General features: G+C 41.9%; 1 protein-coding gene across 1 annotated transcript; it reads right to left on the reverse strand.

Moving 5' to 3' along the window:
* Positions 1 to 3,088: 3,088 nt before the first annotated feature.
* LOC139661554 (sushi domain-containing protein 6) lies at positions 3,089 to 18,772 on the reverse strand. Its single transcript, XM_071540026.1, has 5 exons — positions 18,627 to 18,772; positions 12,949 to 13,055; positions 9,814 to 10,017; positions 6,478 to 6,622; positions 3,089 to 4,981 (listed from the first exon to the last, which is right to left on the reverse strand). Exons 2-5 carry the CDS (start codon positions 13,040 to 13,042, stop codon positions 4,654 to 4,656), a joined length of 771 nt encoding a protein of 256 aa, XP_071396127.1. The 5' UTR covers positions 13,043 to 13,055; positions 18,627 to 18,772; the 3' UTR covers positions 3,089 to 4,653.
* Between the last annotated feature and the right edge of the window lie 1,258 nt (positions 18,773 to 20,030).

Genomic DNA, 20,030 nt, shown 5'->3' on the forward strand with positions numbered 1-20,030 from the left:
ACTCTTCAGCTCAGCGTTCCGGAAAGTTCACAGGCGGATCAGTGTGTTTCTGCACTGTGTTCAGAGGTGAAACCCTGCTGCTGATGCGAGTTCAGCAGGATGCTTCTGGGTTATCTAACGCTGGTTGATAAATGACTTTGTGCAGCGTCTGTTCAGTTCTGTTTATTGATTTGTTTGACTAAACAAAGATAAGAAATGTGCAGATTTTGCAGCTGAGATAAAAAAAACAAAAACAAAACAAAAACAAAACCTGAGCAACCCAGAGCGACCTCTAACCTCAGAAGACAGAGACAACGAAAACAAGATGAGACCAAAAGTCATGACATTTATAAAGTCTGTTTTACTCAGAAATCAAGAAAAGTAAGAGAGAAAAAAAGAAAGAAAGAAAGAGATTATAGTCATAACCATTAAAAAAAAGAGAAGAAATGTACAGATTTTGCAGCTGAGATAAAAAAACCAAAACCAAAACCTGAGCGACCCGGAGCGACCTCTGACCTCAGAAGACAGAGACAATGAAAACAAGATGAGACCAAAAGTCATGACATTTATAAAGTCTGTTTTACTCAGAAATCAAGAAAAGTAAGAGATAAAGAAAGAAAGAAAGAAAGAAAGAAAGAAAGAAAGAAAGAAAGAAAGAAAGAGATTATAGTTATAAAAATAGAAATATAGTTATATTAAAATAGAAATGGAGCACACAAAAAAAAACAGAACTGAACAGCCAACAACATCCAGACACAACGAATATTGACAGTGTGTGTGTGTGTGTGTGTGTGTGTATGCATGTGTGTGTGTGTGCGTGTGTGTGTGTGTGTGTGTGTGTGTGTGTGTGTGTGTGTGTGTGTCACTTTGGACTCTGGGAAGAATTTGTGATGGGCATTTGTCATTATTTTTGACATTTTACAGACTGAATTATTAATCGATAATGAAAATAATCATTAATTCCAGCCCTAGCGCACTCACACACACACACAGACACTCACACACACACACAGACACTCACACACACACACACACACACACACACACACACACAGTCAGTCCTGTCTGATCCTCCTCCTGTGGTTTGGTGGGGAAACGCTGACTGTTTGTATGAATGATTCTCATCCATTCAGCAGCTCGGCTTCTGCTTTTTTCTCTTCCTGGACCGGACCAGCTTCTGCTTCTGACCCCCGAACCGCAGGATCAGGCCTCAGGAGGGGGGGAGGGGGGGGGGGTGACAGGAGGCCACGCCCCCCTCAGTGTCAGGGTGAGGATGAATAATGGTCCCACGCAATTATTTCGGCCTCAGATGCATAAACTGTGGTATTTACTCGCTGTGGGATTTTAGAGACACAGTTGAGTTTTTCACGTTTTTTCCACTCCTCCTTTAAAAAAACATGGATCTACAACAGGCCAAGTTTCCTATTTTAATTAATGTTTGAAAGCCGTGTATCTTCTGTTCGGTCCGTGTTCAATTTAAAAACCCAAATTCACATAATGAATCTGGGGGAAAATAAATAGAAAATAGTGTTTGAAAGTTTTATAAAAATGAATTTTAATTGTTTGATTTCCATTCACCAACTGTTGTTCCTCCCTATGTGTTTCATGGCAATGGCAATTTATTTTTTAAAGCGCATTTCATTACAAGTAAACTCAACGTGCTTTACATTGAAAGACAAAAAATACAGGCATAAAACATGAGAACAAAGGTAACATGAGCAACATAAATATAAGAATATAAGCATGAGTAAAATGCTGAAACAGAAACAATGAAGCATACACCCAACTTATATTAAACATACCACACAGCAATAAAAACCCAATAAAATCAAACAGAAACCCCTGCCCCGTCACTCATGGATTAACAAACTTCACCTGTGTCTCAGCTGGCGTGAGGGTGAGTCGATAATGGCTGAATAAAAATTTTTGGGTGAACTCTTCCTTTAAATTTGTCTTTCTGAAACCTGCAGACAGACTGAGTTGAAACTCGGAGGTGGATCCAGCCTCAGTGACCCTCCTGCCAAGTTCAAATGCTTTCACTTGCTTTTTGAGACTTTTATTTATCCACAGAGAGTCAACTGAGCGTGTGCGTCTTATTTTATTTTATCTTATTCCAGCTTTAGGGCTGAATATATATTGTAATTGCGATTTAAACTGCGATTCATATCATCACTAGTTTTTCTTGTCGTGAAGCTTTTAGAACTTTAAAATTGTTTAAAGAAAAGTGATTTTGTTAAAAAAAAAAATAGTTGTCAGTGTGCAGGATTTACTGAGTTTGAGTCTGATGAAAGGTTTTCACCAATATTGTACTTGATTCATGGACCAAAGATGACCTGCAGCTCTAAAACACCTTGTTCAGAAATACAGTTTAGACACCGCTCTCTCTTAAGCGATTAAATGCAGCCTCTGCAATTTGGAGATTGCAGATTGCGATTTTGATTTCTTTTCGACTTCCTCACATTCAATTGAACCTCAGTCTTCTATACTGTCGGCCTCTGAGGTGAACTGCCTTGCTCAAGGACACCCTGACAGTTGTTGTCGAGGAGTGTGAGACAGTGTTTCTCCTTCTCTTCCCCCTCACTATCCACAAATGTAACACAATCATTAACTTTATCACCCGGTGTTTTCGTTCTGGCATGTGGTCCGGACTGACACAGAATCCAAAACAATAAAAACACATAAAGTCATCACAGCATGTACCAAACAGACGGAGAGAGCCAGTCCATCCAGCTACATGAACACAGGAACAGAGAGTCTGACTGTTAACCACAGGTGGGATGTTCTCATGTCTAAACTGAGAATTATCAGGCTCTGTGTGGGTTCTGACAACTGAGAAAAGATCAGAATTGTGCTTTGAAGAATTATAAATCAGATGTTTTGTGTGTGTGCGTGTGTGTGTGTGTGTGTGTACATTTATATTTTAGTCCTTTAAGTGAGTGAGTGAAAGAATAGAATAAACTTAAATTAGAAGAAACCATCAGAAGGCCTCAGTGCCGTGAAAATATTCCTGTGACTCCAGAATCGCAGCATGAATCAAGAACATATTATGTTTTCACACTTATACTCCGTACAATGTAAATTAAAAAAATCACAAAAAAGGCCGGGGACATTTACCAATGAAACATCTCAACTTTTATTCTGCATATAATTCTGTGCAATAATACAATGTACAAATAATCAAGTCTGTAAATATTACAATCCATACACAATAGTTTGATTTGCTTTTCCCCCCATTTGCTACGAAATGAAACATAAAATACATTCAGGGTCTCGGGACAGACGGTCGCTCTGCGGTCGATGAGGGACAGAAGAACCAGGACAGACTGGACCCCCGTCCCACACATCAGTGTTTCCCAACTCCATGTTTCACAGCAGGGGGGGGGGTTTGGGGTTTTGGGGGGGGGGGGGTTTGGTCTCACCTCCATGCTTGTTTTTTTGGTCCTGATTTCAGTTCTAGTGGCATGAAAACTGTTGTTTGCATTATCAATCATGATGAAAGCACTAATAGTCTTACTGTGTCTCTGCACAAATGCCACCAAGACAAATTAATGTGTATTTATTGTATTTAGTAAATGAAAAGACTCAGATCCTTACCCTAAACATGGGACTCACACTATTTTAGAGTGAAATTAATCTAAATAATAATAGTTTTTTACTTCATTCCCCACTGCTGAATGAATAGAGGAAACACTCATGCAGACCGTTAACACTTTCACGTCTCTAAATGTTTCTCCTGCTGTCCACAGAAGAAACATTTATGATCCAAGTTCAAAGTGTCATCGTTCACCCAGGTGTCTGTCCGCTGTGCTGGTTTCAGATCGACAACACCTCGCACCGCTTTTCACAGTCCAGTCTGACTCCAAGCTAAATGGTGATGCTATACAAAAGTCTGAATTAGAAATGGAATAGAGTCAGTTACCGTGGAAACCAAGGCAACCTCGACCAACAAGGCCGCGATCAGCCCCATCACTGAGGGGAATAGACGACGTCTCCAGAACAGTGCTGAAAACACACACACACACACACACACACACACACACACACACCTATACACCTTCATATCGCTGTTGTCGTGTAAAAACTCAAATTTTGGTGATTTTCACATTTTCACATCAACTGAGAAAATTCTCCAACCTCCTGGGCTTATGAAACCCTTTAAAATCCACCGAATAAACTCCAAAATGCATCGTCATCAAGCTGAAAACAAGACGGTGTCAAGTTCCTGAAGAAAGCTGACATGGATACGAGGTTTTCACCTGACAGCTGATGTACAGGCACACAAACACAAGGATGCGCCTGATATACATCTACAGGCCCAGGCTCTCTCTCTCTCTCTCTCATTCTGTCACACACATACAATATACAATCAATAATCATTAAGACACTTTTCATTCATAAATCTACTGCAGTCGCTCCGCCCCTCAGGACTTCATGACATTACAGCAAGCCAATCAGAGCTTATCAGCTTCATCTAAAATATGGTGATAGGAGCCGGGTCCCGGTGCCGCACATGATTTACAGTCCGTCCATGTTTTTGTTTTTTTCAGCCATCATTCAGCATCATTCGGCTATTATCATTTGCAGAGTAACGACCGCAGCCAATCAACATCATGCTGTTTTGTAAATTGAACAACTTAAGTGCTATAAAACTGCACCCGAGCGTCAGTCTGTCGATCAAGTGTCTTTGTCGTCCGGAAGCGCGACCTGCAGCTGGCGGACTCCCGGGTCGCTCATCCCTTCTCTGGGACGCGACTGGACCTCCTCGTACGGGGGCGGGGGGTTGTCCGGGCTCCGGCCGGGCGGGCGGGGCCGGCGGCCGTCGTCCGGCCCGTCGTCCAGAGGCGACAGGCGGCCCTCCTGAGCCAGCAGGAGCTGCGTGGGCCCGGGACCCGAGCAGGGGGGCAGCCGCTGACCCCAGCTGCCGTACACCGCCTCCTCATAGGAGGGCAGAGACACGGGAAGACCGTCCACCATCAGGTCCATCTGGTCCGACGGGCGCCGGCTGGAGGGGAGGGGAGGAGAGAATTTACTTCACACGAAATTTTATTTTTAGAAAGTTTTTGATTTTTATTTGAATTTCAGTGTAGTTTTAGTTTTCAGTGTGGGTTTTTTAATTTTGTTAAGGTTTTTTTTGTTTGTTTATAATGATACTTCAGACCAGGTATTTTGTAACGGGTATTGTGTAATACAAGCAATAAATCACAAACTATTTTAAAAAAGATATTTACATACATTTTTTAAGTAGCGTTCAATAAAAATCGCGTTCAATCTGCACATAAAGAGTGTAACTATAGTTAGTAACTATAACTCAAAACATTTCATCTATATTTTTATTTTATGTTAGTTTTTATGTAAGTTTCTATCTTACTTTTAGTTTACGATAACATCTTATTTAACAGCACATATTTACAGTGGGTGCCATGATGTCACTTCCCGTCTGTGTGCTTTCAGTACTCTCGCTCGTCTGACCTCAGCCATCAGATTAGCAGCCAACGCCACCAGAAAATCACTCATATTGTAACCAGGCTGCTTTCACACCCTGTCATCACATTACTATTCCAACTGTCCACGTCACAGGAACTTAAGGTTCACTTCGCCCTCATTTTACCATGTGACTTCTAACACCCACGTGGTAGATTTGTTCCAGCAACATGTGCCGCCATTTTGGGTCTGCAGGGGAACCTAACGATCGCAGAGATGATGTTTTAACTGGGGGACTCCCTCTGCCCTGCTGAAGTGGCTTTGAGTAAGACACTGAATCCCTGCCGGCTCCAGGGCTGCTGCTCTGTATCTGAGCCTGACCTTTGACCTGTAGGTTCTGTTTAGAACTACCAAGGACTACTTTCCCTGTCATGAAGTCTATTTTCCCGCACGACTTGGCACATGATGTTTTGTTTACATGAGAAGTGAACATGGAGGATAATAGGAGATTTACGAATCTTCAGGCCATATAATAAAAAAACACTGACAACTTTTTACTACTAAAATGTCAGTTTTCTTACTTTGAGATAATGCTAGTTGCCTATTATCACTCAACATAGTGTATGCTAAAGTGTTAGCATGGAGTGAATGATCTACCAGGGACACATTGATGATTTTAGAGTCTATGTTCTCATCACTTAAGTTGACTTAAGTTGTCATCAGTTGACCAACGGGTCAATCTCCCAAAAACTTGGCACATGGTAGGCACCTTTGGCAAACAACACACTTTTCTGTGATACTGTATTGGTCCTCAAGGGGGAAATTTGTATTTTGGGCAGGGGGGGGGTCAGAGGTCACGATCAGCTACAGAGCAGCACACATGGAGCTGGCAGGGATTCAGTTTGACTTCAACAAGGCGGACACTTGCGGTCACAGGAGATCCAACCTGGAACTTCCAATTACAACACCTTGCCGCCCTGTTTCAGAGATCTTGCCTTTCATAATCTGTGAAATTAATTCTGAGGATATTCAATAAGGAAGAGCTGCAGTGTTTAAGAGCCGATCTCATGGCCTCACCTGTGTGAGTGACAGCGGTAGAGGCGGGACTTGATGATCATGCAGGCGGTGGTGGTGAGCAGAAAGATGGACACGCCCACTGCTGTCGTGGCAACGCTGGGCAGAGACTGGGTCGCCCTGTCCTCTGGGTTGATATTATGCCTCTCTGAGAAAGAGAAAAATAATTGTTAAAAGAAAATAATAATAATTATAATAATAATTATAATAATACATTAGTCTTGTATAGCGCTTTTCTAGGTACTCAAAGACGCTTTACATTTAAACATCATACAACCGACACAATTAAACCTACTGTATATCTACACTGTATATCCTAATATCTATCTTGGCTATATCATTGCCAAAGTTATATCTTCAGTTACCTATGAGATAAGCGTCTTGGTGTGCACTCACTTTGTAGGAAATATAACATAATTTGTGTAATTTGGAAGAAAGCATCTTACAATGCCATGTGGGTACAGAATGTACGGACCTGGTGGGAATCAAACCTCTAAACCTGGCAGTGTCAATGTCATGCTGCGCTCACTGAGCTACACTCTGCATATATGACGTGTTATCAGTCACAACACAATGGAATTACAGTATACCAGCTCATTAAACACAAAACTTCTAGTGTAGCTGTGCAAAACCAAACTGTACGCAAACCATCATGGAAAAAGACACTGTACATAGGCAGTAATAGACACAGATATCACATCTACAATCTATGAGAGGAAGTTTTCTGTCTAGTTATGTGGTTTGTCGGCGCCCATGACGGCACGGCAGTAGCTTTCCATGAGGTTCTGACAGCGCCAATGCAGAGGAAACGCTTAATGGTTATTATGGTGGCTTGGCCCACTTCCTCTTTCTGCGCTCTAGCTTCCTGTCTGAGCGTGTCACAGTGAATGGTAACAGAGGAAGTCAGAAACTGGGCTGTGAAAAGTATAGCTTTACGTTCCCCTGCAGGGAGTCTGAGCATGTCTGGGTGTTTCTATTAAGTAGGTCAACAGATAAAAGACTCCTGTTGTTGTTAGGTGTACGGACTTACTGGGATCAAGCTGCTCTGGGGGTTTAGTGATGTATTAGCCCACCCCCTCCCCATACATACCCCCTCCTCCCCCCTTTCCCCATACACCCTTCCTTAAGGATTAGCCACCACACTGTAGGTCAAGTGTGTGTACGTCTGTGGACTTCAATCAATGGTGTTAAACCTACATGTGACGACCCAGACTGACCGAGAACAGCCACAAAATGAAGGCCAACATTTTTCCCCAAATTATTACTTCTCTCCCTATCTCTCCCCTTCTCTCCCTATAGGGAAAGGTTTAATTCATTCCTGAGATGAGATGAGATGAAAACAATCAATGATCCTAAAGGGGAAATTGGGTTGTACTAGCCAATAATTGAAGATTAGGTAGATAAGAACACAACAAATCAAACATTATAGTGTTTGATGTCTTGCTAATACAAAGCAAATACAAATTCTTGCTATGTTGACTATATATCTACCCCTTGTAGACCAAAATAGGCCACATAAACACCAGACAATAATAATTCTTACTATTTGTACATGTAGGTGGGCTTTACCGCATCAGGACAATTCAGATTCTGTCAGGTAAATTGTCAGTCACAGAAAAGAACTCTAAAAGTTTCCTGTGATTGTCTAAACTTTCTAATTGTATTTGATCCTATGTGGAGGATAAAACAAACTATAAAAAGTGTTTGTAAATGCGATTTGACTGACTGGTCTGATGAGCACAAGCACACACAACCTCAGGCCTCAGCTGCTCTCTGAAAGGTTTTTATGTAAAATCGCACCTGTCTTATCAGCCAAAATAACAGTGGGGCTGCAACAGACCAGAGCGTCCGATCCTAACTGAATCGCTGTAGATTTGTCCTATTTTCCCAAATGAAATTCCAGTGTCAGGTATGGTCATGGAATATGGAAATGTAGGTAAGTCCTGTGCAGTTTACTGACGTCACGTTACATGATTTCTGGGTAATGAAGTCCGTCAAACTTAGAAACAATTCCAACATCATTATCTCCTGCTGCCACTTGGGGCCACTAAAGTACAAAGTTGCCTAGAGCAGCTTTAAAGCAACTTATCAAAGGTTAAGGTTATCAAAGCAAGACCTCCCATCGATTATCACGTAACAGGCCATTTGGTACACGATTTAATCCAAAGTCACTTACAGTAACCTAAGTGCAAACATTTTTAGCAGGAATCAAACTCCGAACCCTTTTGTTTCCATGTTCTCCGCACTGAGCTAGACAGGACCGCAGTAATGTCTGCCAACTTCCTGAACACTCATAGCAAGAAGGAACTGTCATAGCATGATTAATCAGCCTTAAAAACATTAGCTGGGATGAGTCATGTGGTAAATTATAAACTGAAGTAATACATAGGAATGCTATGATGCCTACTGATGCTGGGAAATAGTAAAAGCTGTAAATCGGTGTCTGAGAACACATTCACTAATGAGAAACTGAAACTCAAATGCATGTAGGGAATCTGAACATATGACTTACTGTATGTGTTTTGGTAGGAACATTTTATCCAGAGTAACAGTGTTCTACTTTCTGAGCAATATAGGACCAACATATTGTGTAAGCAATGACTGATAAATCATTTTTCTGAGGAAGTTGATGAATAAGTGAGTCTGGTTTCCATTCATATCAGCTATAGGGTGTCTGCGAAGAGACATTTGCCACTGAAACACCCAAAACCATTATTTAATCAATGATTGAATCAACTAATGTCTCTATCAACTAATGTAAATATTACCCAGCTAAATGACTACCATTGGTTTGTATTCAGGGCAGACAATCTCTCTGTCATTAATGTTGGTACAACTCCAGTCAAGTCGAGTCAGGTTTATTTATACAGCCCTTCATCACAAAGTCTCAAAGGACTTCACTGAGAACTCCCAACTCAAAATAAAACTAGCTAGTCTGTCATGCATGCATGTTTCTAATCAGCACAAAATGTTGCAGAGGCTCAAAACTCATAACTGTCCTTGTGTTACATACAAATTCTATAAACAAAAATCAACTCAAGTTACCTAAATGCAAAGTCTCTCACATCTTTTATTGTTTTTACCGTTACTTATCCAAGAAATGTTTGCTGAACCTGCGTTCATACCTGGGAACTGCCCAGTACAGCCACAGTGTTCTGCTGGTGGCCACTGAGCAACTGCATTGGAGCAGTGTTGGGGTCAAAATGCCTTGCTCAAGGGCTTCTTGACAGTGGTTGTTGCCTAAGCTCTTCCAACATTCCAACATACTACGCCACCCTGCCACCCAACCTTTAAGGCAGCAGTACTGTACACAGGAAATCAAACCCACCACTCCCTTACCTTTCAGAGGGACGCAGACAGGCACTGGAGGCATCCACCTCCCATGCCGGCACTTGGAGCTGCGGACCTTGCTGGGGATGTGGTATCCGGGCTCACAGAAGACATAGATGGAGCTCTTCTGGGGGAAACCTCGGCATGGGGACGGCTCACAGCGGAAACCCCCGTGTTCTGGTACCAGAGGGTGGCTGCAGTTCCCCTGTCTGCCTGAGAAGGGAAGGGACACAGCAGAACAGTGAGAACATGTTGTGACACCTCAGGCTGCCAATCTCCATAGCAATGGTCTCATTTGTTTACGGTAATTATACTAATACCTCAGAATTAATGTGGTAATTATTTATTGCTGTTAAAATGCTACACATAGCACCTTTTTTGGGGTATTTCTGCTTTACCAGACATCATACAGCAGGAAGTATGGAATGACAGGAAGCCAGAAATGACAGAGGATGAGGCAATGATAGTTAATTTTTAGTGAAGTAAGCTAGTCACCAGAGGGTCACCAGTTTGAATTCAAAGAAAACAGGACACACTCTCCCCTCCCTCAGCAATTACCATTGAGGTGCCTCTGAGCACGTACCCTCAGCTGCTCCAGTAGAGCTGCTCAATGGCCAACAGTAGTAGACTAGGGTTGTACTGTGAAGCTTCTGGCTGTGAATGGGTGTAAAACTGTATGAATGTGAAGCAGGGTGTGGCTGAAACTGAGCACGCTTGCTCAGCAAAACCCCTCCTTGGATAGCCCAGTGAGAACATGTGTATCTGCTTTCTAGTTCTGTTTCAAAACTCGGAGAGAAGAGCAACAAAGACAGACAGTGTAGGAGTGAGTGGATGATAGATGACGAGTGAGGGTGACAGCAGCTACAGCCGGGTGCAGGCCGGTATGCTGGGAGGTATGATGTATACTGGTACAGTGTCAAAGGACAGCAAGGCAATATTGTTACTGTATACAAGTAGTGATATGTGAGAGAAAGGCTGGAGGTCATGCTTGTAGTCTGGGTAGTTTAAAAACCTATAGTATTTACCTATGCATGCTCTTTTTCAGCACCACCCTGCTCCAAACTCATTCAGTTACAAGCGCTCACACCCAAGAGTCGCCCATTACAGCCATTTACTCGTCCTGCTGTCCACTGCAGCAGCTGACAGTGTTACTGTTTCATTTCCCCTACTGGTAGAGAGATTCAACCTTCCGGTTGCAAGTCTGCTTCTCTAAAATGTAGGTTACCTCTACCCCAGCTAGCTTCTCTGACAGCGACACTGACATGTGAAGAGTAGGTCAACTGTGGGGTGACAGTGGAAAGTCAATAGAAAGATTGTTGCAGATTTTCTGCATGTGAAAAGAACAATGGAAAGTCTTTCAAGGAATTTCACCGTGATCATATCAAATTCAAAGCAACTGATTAATTGTGGCCACATTTCAACATCAAGGCCACTTACTAGCTCTAGTAAGGCCATCCCACACAAATAGTTTCATAGCGTCAAAAAAAAATTACAGTTTTAAACTAAGTTATTCCCATAGTGGGGTGGTGATTCACAGCCACTTTTTGAACAACTTTGATGGGCACCAGTTACAAAGGAGTTGCATTGGAATGGGTTCAGTGGAAAGGAATATAATTTTGCTTCAAAGCATTGTGCTGATTTTTTTACTTTATTGCCTGTTGCTGGGAGCGTTGCCCATCTTCATTGGCCAAAGAAATTATCAGTGTCACCACACAAATAACCAGCTGAAAGTTGCTGTTGAATCTCTGCAACACAGAGTCTAAATGTTGAGCTGACACAAATATCAATTGATGCTTGTACTGGCAGATTGGCCAAGCTGAAATAGAAAGGTTTTCCCATAATAGAGAGGTTGCAGGTTTGATTCTGGCCAACAGCCATGTGTCCTGTCAATGGGTCCTTGAGCGAGACTACGAGTAACTCTGGATAAGAACATCAGCTAAATATACTATTTGTAATTTTTGCATGAAGAAACTGTATGAAAGAATGGACAGTTATGATAAGGAGAGGAGCCGGCTAAAGTTAGTTTTGAATCTCTACAACAGAGTCAACATGAACAGAAACGGGCTGCAGGCTGTGTGTCAGACTACCTAAAGTTTGTTTTGAGTTTCACAATCAATGATAATGGAAGGACAGTCTGGCCTGAACCCAAACCAGTGGTGGTCAATTATCTGGGCTGTATTTACAATCCAAACCTAATATTGTGTGATCCAATCATTGATCAATCAATGGTTTTGAGTGTTTCAGTTCCTCACTGCTGCGGTGTCTCCTCTAAGACACCTTATCACTGACATGAATGGAAACCATATCCACTGAAATAGTTATCGCCAGTTCCTCAACAAAATGCTTTGAATCAGTCAGCGTTTTCAGAAGCTTCCCTACAGACTGTTTCAGTTTCAGTATGTTATTATTAGTAATGTAATTAGTAATGTATTACTAATATGCAGCAGAGAAGTCAGGAGTCGTCAGTTCGGAGTCATCATCAACGTTCAGGGGCAAAAGCTTTCTCAATATGCTGAAGTGTTTGAGATTTTTTTAACGTTATTTATTTTATAAAATGAATCGTGAATAAGAAAGGTTTCATTTCAAAATGCAAAATATCTGAACAAACAAATAACTGAACAAAGGTTGGAACCTGAAATTTGTCAGTCAACGGTTAAAAAACAGACAATTCTTTCCACAAAAACAGAACTATTTTGTGAGCTGACGTCTTCAGATGACTCAGAACTTTGACTTTCCAGCAAATAATCATTTTGTAACAGTACGTGTCAATTTTTTTTAAAGTGATGGTAAATGTCATTTAGGATTGAAACTCCAGACTGTAACCAGTGATTGCATCAAACTGTGTTTCCCTTTTAATTCTAACAGTGTAGGTGGGGGCAATTTTTGTTCTACAACTTGGTGTACTTGCTAGTTATTCTACAACTTGATTTACAAACTAGGTTTATTTGTGATCGAATTCCCATGTCAGATACGACTAATGTAGGGGAAAAACATGTAGAGAATGAATGATTGATTGAATGAATGAATGAATGAATGAATGTAGGGGATTGATTGCTAACATGACTGTTGGTAACCTGGCTTTACACGTTCACTCGGTCAGGTGTGAGGGGTTTTGGGTGAAGGTCCTGGGGTCAGAGGTCGTACCTGCAGTGAGGTGAGGTAAGAAGGCCAGGAGGAGGAGTCCACAGCCCAGACTGACGGGTCCACATTGCCATGGATACAGGACTGGCGTAGACATCAAATCAGACTTCCTGATGACACAAGAGATAAAGAGACACTTGATCAGCTGCATAGAAAACACACACAAACACACCTATGTCCATGTATGCATATAAACACTGCCACTGTACAGCTTCTGCTTTCTTCTACTGTTGCCCAATGCTACATTTTCTTCCTGCTCGCTTCTTCACCCAGTCTGGGATTTGCACCAGTGACCTTCCCATCTGAAACCTTTAGGCTAAACTCTGTTGGTGGTGGCATTAAGTCCTTGCTCTGCTGCTCTTCCCACTGTGGTTTCACACGGGGCAGCAGGCCGTGCGCTGCAGCCACAACGCAACCGACAAACCAGGGGCTTTACGAGGAAGCCCAGGCATGAGTCAAATAAGACCTGCGGACCTACAAGCTACTTTAATCCAGACTTCCCCTTCATTTGCTGCCTGGCACGCAATGTAAAATGCAGTGTAGAGGCCAGTAGTGGCTGACCAATGTAAAATGCAGTGTAGAGGCCAGTAGTGGCTGACAGTCTTCAACGGTGATAGTGGCATTTGTTTACGGCGATTACACTGTCTCAATGTTAATGTGGTAATGATTTATTGATGTTAAACTGCAACAGTGAACACATAGCACCATTAACTCTACAGCAGACCAGGTTGCCACTCTGTCTCGTTCTCTTGTGATCAAACGTTACACAACATGCCTGTGAGCTTGGCCGCATTTTGACCTTTCAGTCAACCAATAGCGAAACTAACACCTCACACTGTTTATTGATTCAGCATTGACCAAGACCTATATCCAAATGACTGGTATGCGCAGTCTGCAGCTCCGCTCCTTGTATCTGGCATTACAGCTGAGCACAAAACTTTTCTTTGGGTTGAAACAGAAACTATCCCTCCCTTGTTCCCCTGTAACCCCAACAACCCCAACTTTCTCCAAATGACTCGCACAGACCCGTACTTCCTGTGTTTGACTACTGCCGGCAGACCAAGTGAACAGGTAGAGTGCCATCCTAAATGCCACATTGTTTTCAGTGTGTGCGTGTGGGTGTGTTTTGGTGCTCTATAGTGTGTGTGTGTGTGTGTGTGTGTCGTGCTTTCATGTCAAGAGCAGTGCCAGTCATCTCAGGAACAGCGGGGGAGGGCCCCTTGCCTAACCATGCCAGTCAAACTCATGCAAGCACACACACACACACACATTCACACATACGCACACACACTATTTTTTTCTACATCTAGTCAGTGGAATAAATTCTAATTTGCACAGGATTCAAACATTACCGAGCCATGCACATGCACGCACAGAAACACACACATTCACAGACACACATTCACACACACACACACCTACACAGCTCCGTCTCATGTGACCACAATTTATGTGGGAGGTTGGCATCTTAGTCATCATGGCCCTCTGTTGTAATGTTTGTCAAGTTGGAAATAGGAGGCTTCACTACCAGCAGCCATCTAATTCTATTCTGCAGCATCAGACCCACAAACACTGAAAGTAAATACTGCCTTTTACCTTAAAACTTCACAACTGGCATCCTCCAGTGCAGACAGTTGGCTGCAGCAGTGTTAGGACTTTGTTAGATCTTTGCAAATTCTTCTGTAAAGTCTTTAAATTGGTATTTCTGAGTTCAAGATGAGAATAAGGTAAAAGAGCAGAGGGCCAGCGCTCATTTACTGTGAAACATCAAATGTTGCAGCATCTTTAAGAAGAACCGGTTGTTGCAGTTCATCCCCCGGTTTCGGCTGAGATAAGAAATGCCGCAATCTTTGTCATATTCCTCTTACATCGCTAACCGTGTGAAAGCTGTGACTCTGATAAAGCAAGATAATTTCTAAAGCTTTTTTCAGCCTAATGCGCTGACTTAACTGTTAATTGTTGTGACTGTAAAAGAGCCTGTTGAAAATTGCTTGGCTTCACACAGACCAATTTTCACAAGCTTAAAAGCTGTGTTAAAAGGATGTGATGCATCAACACCACAGCAATCAGAATAATTACAAACACCATTCTGGCATCCTTCATTGTCGCTTTTGTGACTGATTTTTGATTTGTTGGGCAAAATCTGACAGTAGTTTGTTCCAGAGTAGAAGAGATTGATAATTTTACACTGGGAGTACAAAACATGAGCAACACTCTTAAAGCTGCACTAGGTAACTTTGCACATTGGCGGCTCCAAATGGCAGTGAGACGTAACTCTGAATTTTTTTGTTGTCAGTAAACATCATACAGCAGCTCATGTTTACCAACCAGTGTGTGATGCTTTATACCAAAGAACCCAAAGAGACGGAGGAAAAGATCTAATGTTGCTGAGTCCAGCTTTCTCTGGACGGAGCGCTGCTCACTGCTGTTTAGGAGATAGTTGGGATTTCACTGTGATGTTTTGATTTGTCACTTCCTGTGGCCGGAGACTTTTCCTGCCAGTGACCGTACCGACACCAGTATTATTTGGACAAAAAGGCTGAATCTACAGCATCACAATTAGAGCGGATGGGACACTCTTCTCTGTTGCAGCCCCAGGTTGTGATTTAGACAGATAAGACTTATATGCATTTTTACATTAAATCCTGCCTAGTGCAGCTGTAATATTGAGTTTATAGTACTGTGTATAAAGGATCAGTGACTACACATATTAACTTAAACTGATCCTTTAATTCAATGGGTAGAGCATGGCACCCACAATGCCATGGTTAGAGGCTCCATTCCCACTGAGGCCACCCAAGTAATAATCTGCAACATTAAATAAATATCTGTTCAGCTACTCTGTAATACCGATTGATATAACACAACAGTCAACCTATATTTCAATCTATATCCAGTTCATGAAAGCTTTTCCATTGTCTGTTCTAAACATTCAGTGTCTGGAAGCTCTTTCCTGGCCAAAATCCTCTGGAGCACATTTTCGGTTTATTTGTAATAAACAGAAGAAGAATGAGCACTTTAAGTCTACTTCGAGACAGTAGTTTTACAGTAACTGGTCCTCAGTGTCTTCGCCCACTGAACCACATCAGACAGTCTGGTTGATCAGTAGCTGTCAGAGGAAGTTGGTCATGAAAGCTGCTATGCAATGCTGTACTTTGCTCTTTCTGCTCTGATTGTCAAACTCTAACCACTGAACTGTGACCGTGCGGTACAGTATTGTGAATGTGTGTCATTGTGAAACATGGCATGTCGTCTGTGTGTACAACCCCTGTTGCATTCATGTGTGCATTGCGTGATTGAAACATGTGAGTGAAACATGATAGAAATGTTGTTGAATTAAAGCTTACTGGGAGCAACATCCAGTATCTTTTTCTCCATTATTAGGTATTGAAGTTCATTTTTATTCTGCACCTGAGACTAAGTTTTATTTGGGATGTGCTTGCTTTTTCTGTGTCTCATTATGAAAGACAATATACTACAATATTGAATGTATCCCCTTTCACACGATCCATGTCTTGATATCCTTCTTTAACCTGCTTCCTCCCTTCCACCACTTCCCCCTTATGACTAAAGTGGATCTAGTTTAAATCATGGAGGAGGAGCTATTCCTAATTTTTTGCACACTCAATGTCCACAATACACAGTCATACCACAGTACATAATTTACTTATGATGTAAATTCATAGTACACATCATAGTAAGTAGTAATGGGTCTACGTTTTATGAAGATAGCCACTTTTAATGAAATATAAATATGCAATTGATTTTTGATTGGTGGTGATTTCCACCTGGAAGTCCAATGGTCTACCTACATCATTTTTCTAGCTGTAAAACACTGCCAGCCCTCCCTCTCTGCTGTAGGTCATATTACAAGTTCCTGCATCTGCTTTGCCAGGTAAATCAGCCACTGATTTGCATACCAACAATCAGGTGTAAGTGCATCTACAATCTGACCAGGTGTTGCTATGGAGTTCGTACCTCTGTGGTTATATTTCTAGAACCTACAGTAATTATTGTTTACGATCAAATGACTATTACCAGCTAACCGTCCCCAAAGTCCGCACTGATCTAGGCAAACAGGCTTTTATGTATTCTGCACCTACAGCCTGGAACTCACTTCAGAGCAACCTAAAACTGCCGGAACTTATTCCACTTGGAACTTTCAAAAATCAAATGAGAGACTTAGAAGCAGATTCCTTTCGTACCTGCACATGTTTTTTATGAATGTTGTAATTGTTTTTATTTATTTTATTGAATGTTTGTGTCTTAATGTTTGTCTGTTTTAATGCTGTTGCAACTTTTATCTCTTTTTAGGCTGCTATCGTGGCCAGGCTTCCCTTGAAAAAGAGGTCTTTGTATCTCAACGGGACCGACCTGGTTAAATAATGGTTAAATAAATAAATAAAAATAAAATAAAATGGAGAATAAGCCTGTCATGATGAGGGAATCACATCCACAGGTCAAGTAGGGCAACTTGAAGCGGGGAAAGAGCTGCTATAGGGTTTGCAAACGTTTTCATGTCACAGAAACCCCATCAGACACCAATCAGGCCACAGACCCCCATTTGATACCATATTGTCCGAGGGACACATATGGAAATATTTTAATTGTTGATTTTATATTAAGTTGTGTAACTATCTATGCTGTAAGCAGGAGAGATAATAGTGGTGACAGTGAAAACACTGATTAAATGTGTCATTATCATACATTCTCTAACTGGGATAACTTCCAGTGAATTAAATTATGATGAAATAAAGCTGTTCCTCATTTTGCCGGGGAAGCCTTGGAACCTCTTGGGACCCACTCAAACACCCCTGACCCTTCAATCCCCCCTGGGAGCCCTTTAATGACCCCTGGGACCCCCTAAAAGACCCCTGGGACCCACTCAAACACCCCTGGGACCCCCTCAAACCCCCTGGCACCCCCTCAAAGACCCATAGGACCCCCTCAAGGATCCCTGGAACCCGCTTAAACACCTTGAAAACGATCCTAGGAACCCCCTGAACCCCCCTCAAAGATCCCAGTAACCCCCCCATTAATCAAAGGAATAGGTCTCTAGTCCATCTGGTAAATCCTGTAGTAAACGGTGAGACAATGTGAAAGGCTGCTTTGTTCCTCAGCAACATCAATAGATCAGACAGATATCCGTGGAAGCTTCATGAGATCGCCAACAACATGATGACAGAACGGGAAAAAGTCCCAGAAAATCACTATAATATTAACTATAGGGAAATGATAGTATCCCTGTCGTACCTTAATGCTATCTTCCAACTCCTCTTGTGTCACTATAACATTCCTATACGGTGATATGCTGTGATATTTGTGTAGTATCCTTCTAAAATTCACTACACGATTACTGTATAGGCTAACGTTTGTCCCCGTGGACTCAAACGTGAACCCAAACTATGAGCCTGTGGTCTGTATAATAATTCAATCCACTTTATCACACTATAAACATGCCAGTTCATCGTTTTAAAGCGGGGGAGTATCTAGTATCCAACAAATCACACAGGATAAATCAGGAAACATTTCTGAAGCCATTTTTAAATCCCAACGCGCTTTATCAGCGGCACACAGCTTCTAACCGTCAGTTGTTGTCACCGGTAAAACAGCAGATATCTTCAAGCTTTCACATGAACCAAATTTCATCGGTTTATGAATAAAAATGATAAATCTCTCACCTGAAAAACGTGTAGGCAGGCAGCAGCGGGTACGGTCCTTTAAGGGAGGCAGAACAGGCGGGTCCTGGTTTAGTTTTGGTGGAGGTTTTCGGCTGTTTTCGGCTCTAACTGACGCTGGATCGGGTGAAACGGTCGGTTACTGTTCTCGGCTCCTCAGCAACAAGTGGAGCTTTTTCGCCTCCTCGCGCCTGACTCATCGATCAGCTGTGTTTGACAGGTCGCACGGAGACTTCCCATTGGCTGCTGTGGCCGCGAAAGCCCCGCCCACCGCACGGTTCCGTCATGTTCTGGAAATGCTCTCTCGCTCTCTCTCTCTCTCTCTTTCTCTCTCTCTCACTTTCTCTCTCTCATTCTCCACGCGCACGCACACGCACAGTGCTATCACTAAGGAGAATGCAGTTCCCCCTCTCTTTCCAGGTATAGAAATAGGCACGTGCAGGTACACACACACACACACGCGCGCACACGACTTACATAAGCACGCACGCGCTGGCACGCACAGTAGCCTACCATTAGAGAAATTAACAATACAGTTTCCCTGTCTTCCCACACATACACATACACACACAAACACACACACACACAGACACACACACACGCAGGGTTGGGTAGTACTAAAGGCAATTGTATTCCAATACTTTACCTAAAAATTCATGTATTCTGATTACATATACTTGTAAAAATTATCGTAAAATGATTATCTCTGGGAATACTTTTGTAAGGCCATTTAATTGATTTATAATGATTTTATAATACATTTTAAAATGTAATAAATTGAATTTATTTTATGTTATTTTATTACTCTTATGCACATTGTTTATTACTCATTAATGTTTTAGTTAGTTATTAGTGCTGTAATACTGCAATTTCCCTTTGGGGATCAATAAGGCCCATCCTATCCTATCTATGTCTATTTGGCACAGAAGAACATTTGTACGCAAACCTGAGATACACAGCTTTTTAATTTTTCACTTTTTTATGTGTGCCTTTATACTTCAAACATGGCAAAGTGATCTGAAGGAAACAGAATGTAATCCATACATTACTGACAGTTTTGGTAATATCCCTCGGATTACATTACCGATTAGGCCTACAATTGTGATGATGTAACTAGTAACTGTGAAGGAATATATATTTTTAAAGTGACCTACCCAACCATGCATACTTGAAAATGAACAATGTGTAACTTGTATTGTGGTTTTGTATTGTATTTTATGTTGTTATCTCAATGGGACTCACCTGGTTAAATAAAGGAGAAATAAAAAACACACTAACCCTAATCCTAATTCTAATCTAAACCCCAAACCCAAACCCTAACCCTACACTAGTTAGTTAAAATGAAGAAACGGCCAAATGTTCTCACTCAGAGGATTTCGTTCATTTTTCTATCTTTGTGAGGACCAC

The sequence above is a fragment of the Centroberyx affinis genome, unplaced genomic scaffold (genome assembly GCF_046629955.1).
Source record: "Centroberyx affinis isolate AG114_WGS23_722 - 3 ecotype Tasmania unplaced genomic scaffold, CSIRO-AGI_Caff_v1 ptg003552l_1, whole genome shotgun sequence".
In the NCBI taxonomy this organism is placed as follows: Eukaryota; Metazoa; Chordata; class Actinopteri; order Beryciformes; family Berycidae; genus Centroberyx; species Centroberyx affinis.

Bases quoted from the DNA above. Each gene is read 5' to 3' on its own strand.
- LOC139661554 (XM_071540026.1), bottom strand. From the start codon at position 13,042: ATGTCTACGCCAGTCCTGTATCCATGGCAATGTGGACCCGTCAGTCTG. The intron at 10,018-12,948 runs GTACGACCTCTG...TTCCCTTCTCAG, and splicing joins CTTACCTCACCTCACTGCAG to GCAGACAGGGGAACTGCAGC. The intron at 4,982-6,477 runs GTGAGGCCATGA...CCTCCCCTCCAG, and splicing joins TACCGCTGTCACTCACACAG to CCGGCGCCCGTCGGACCAGA.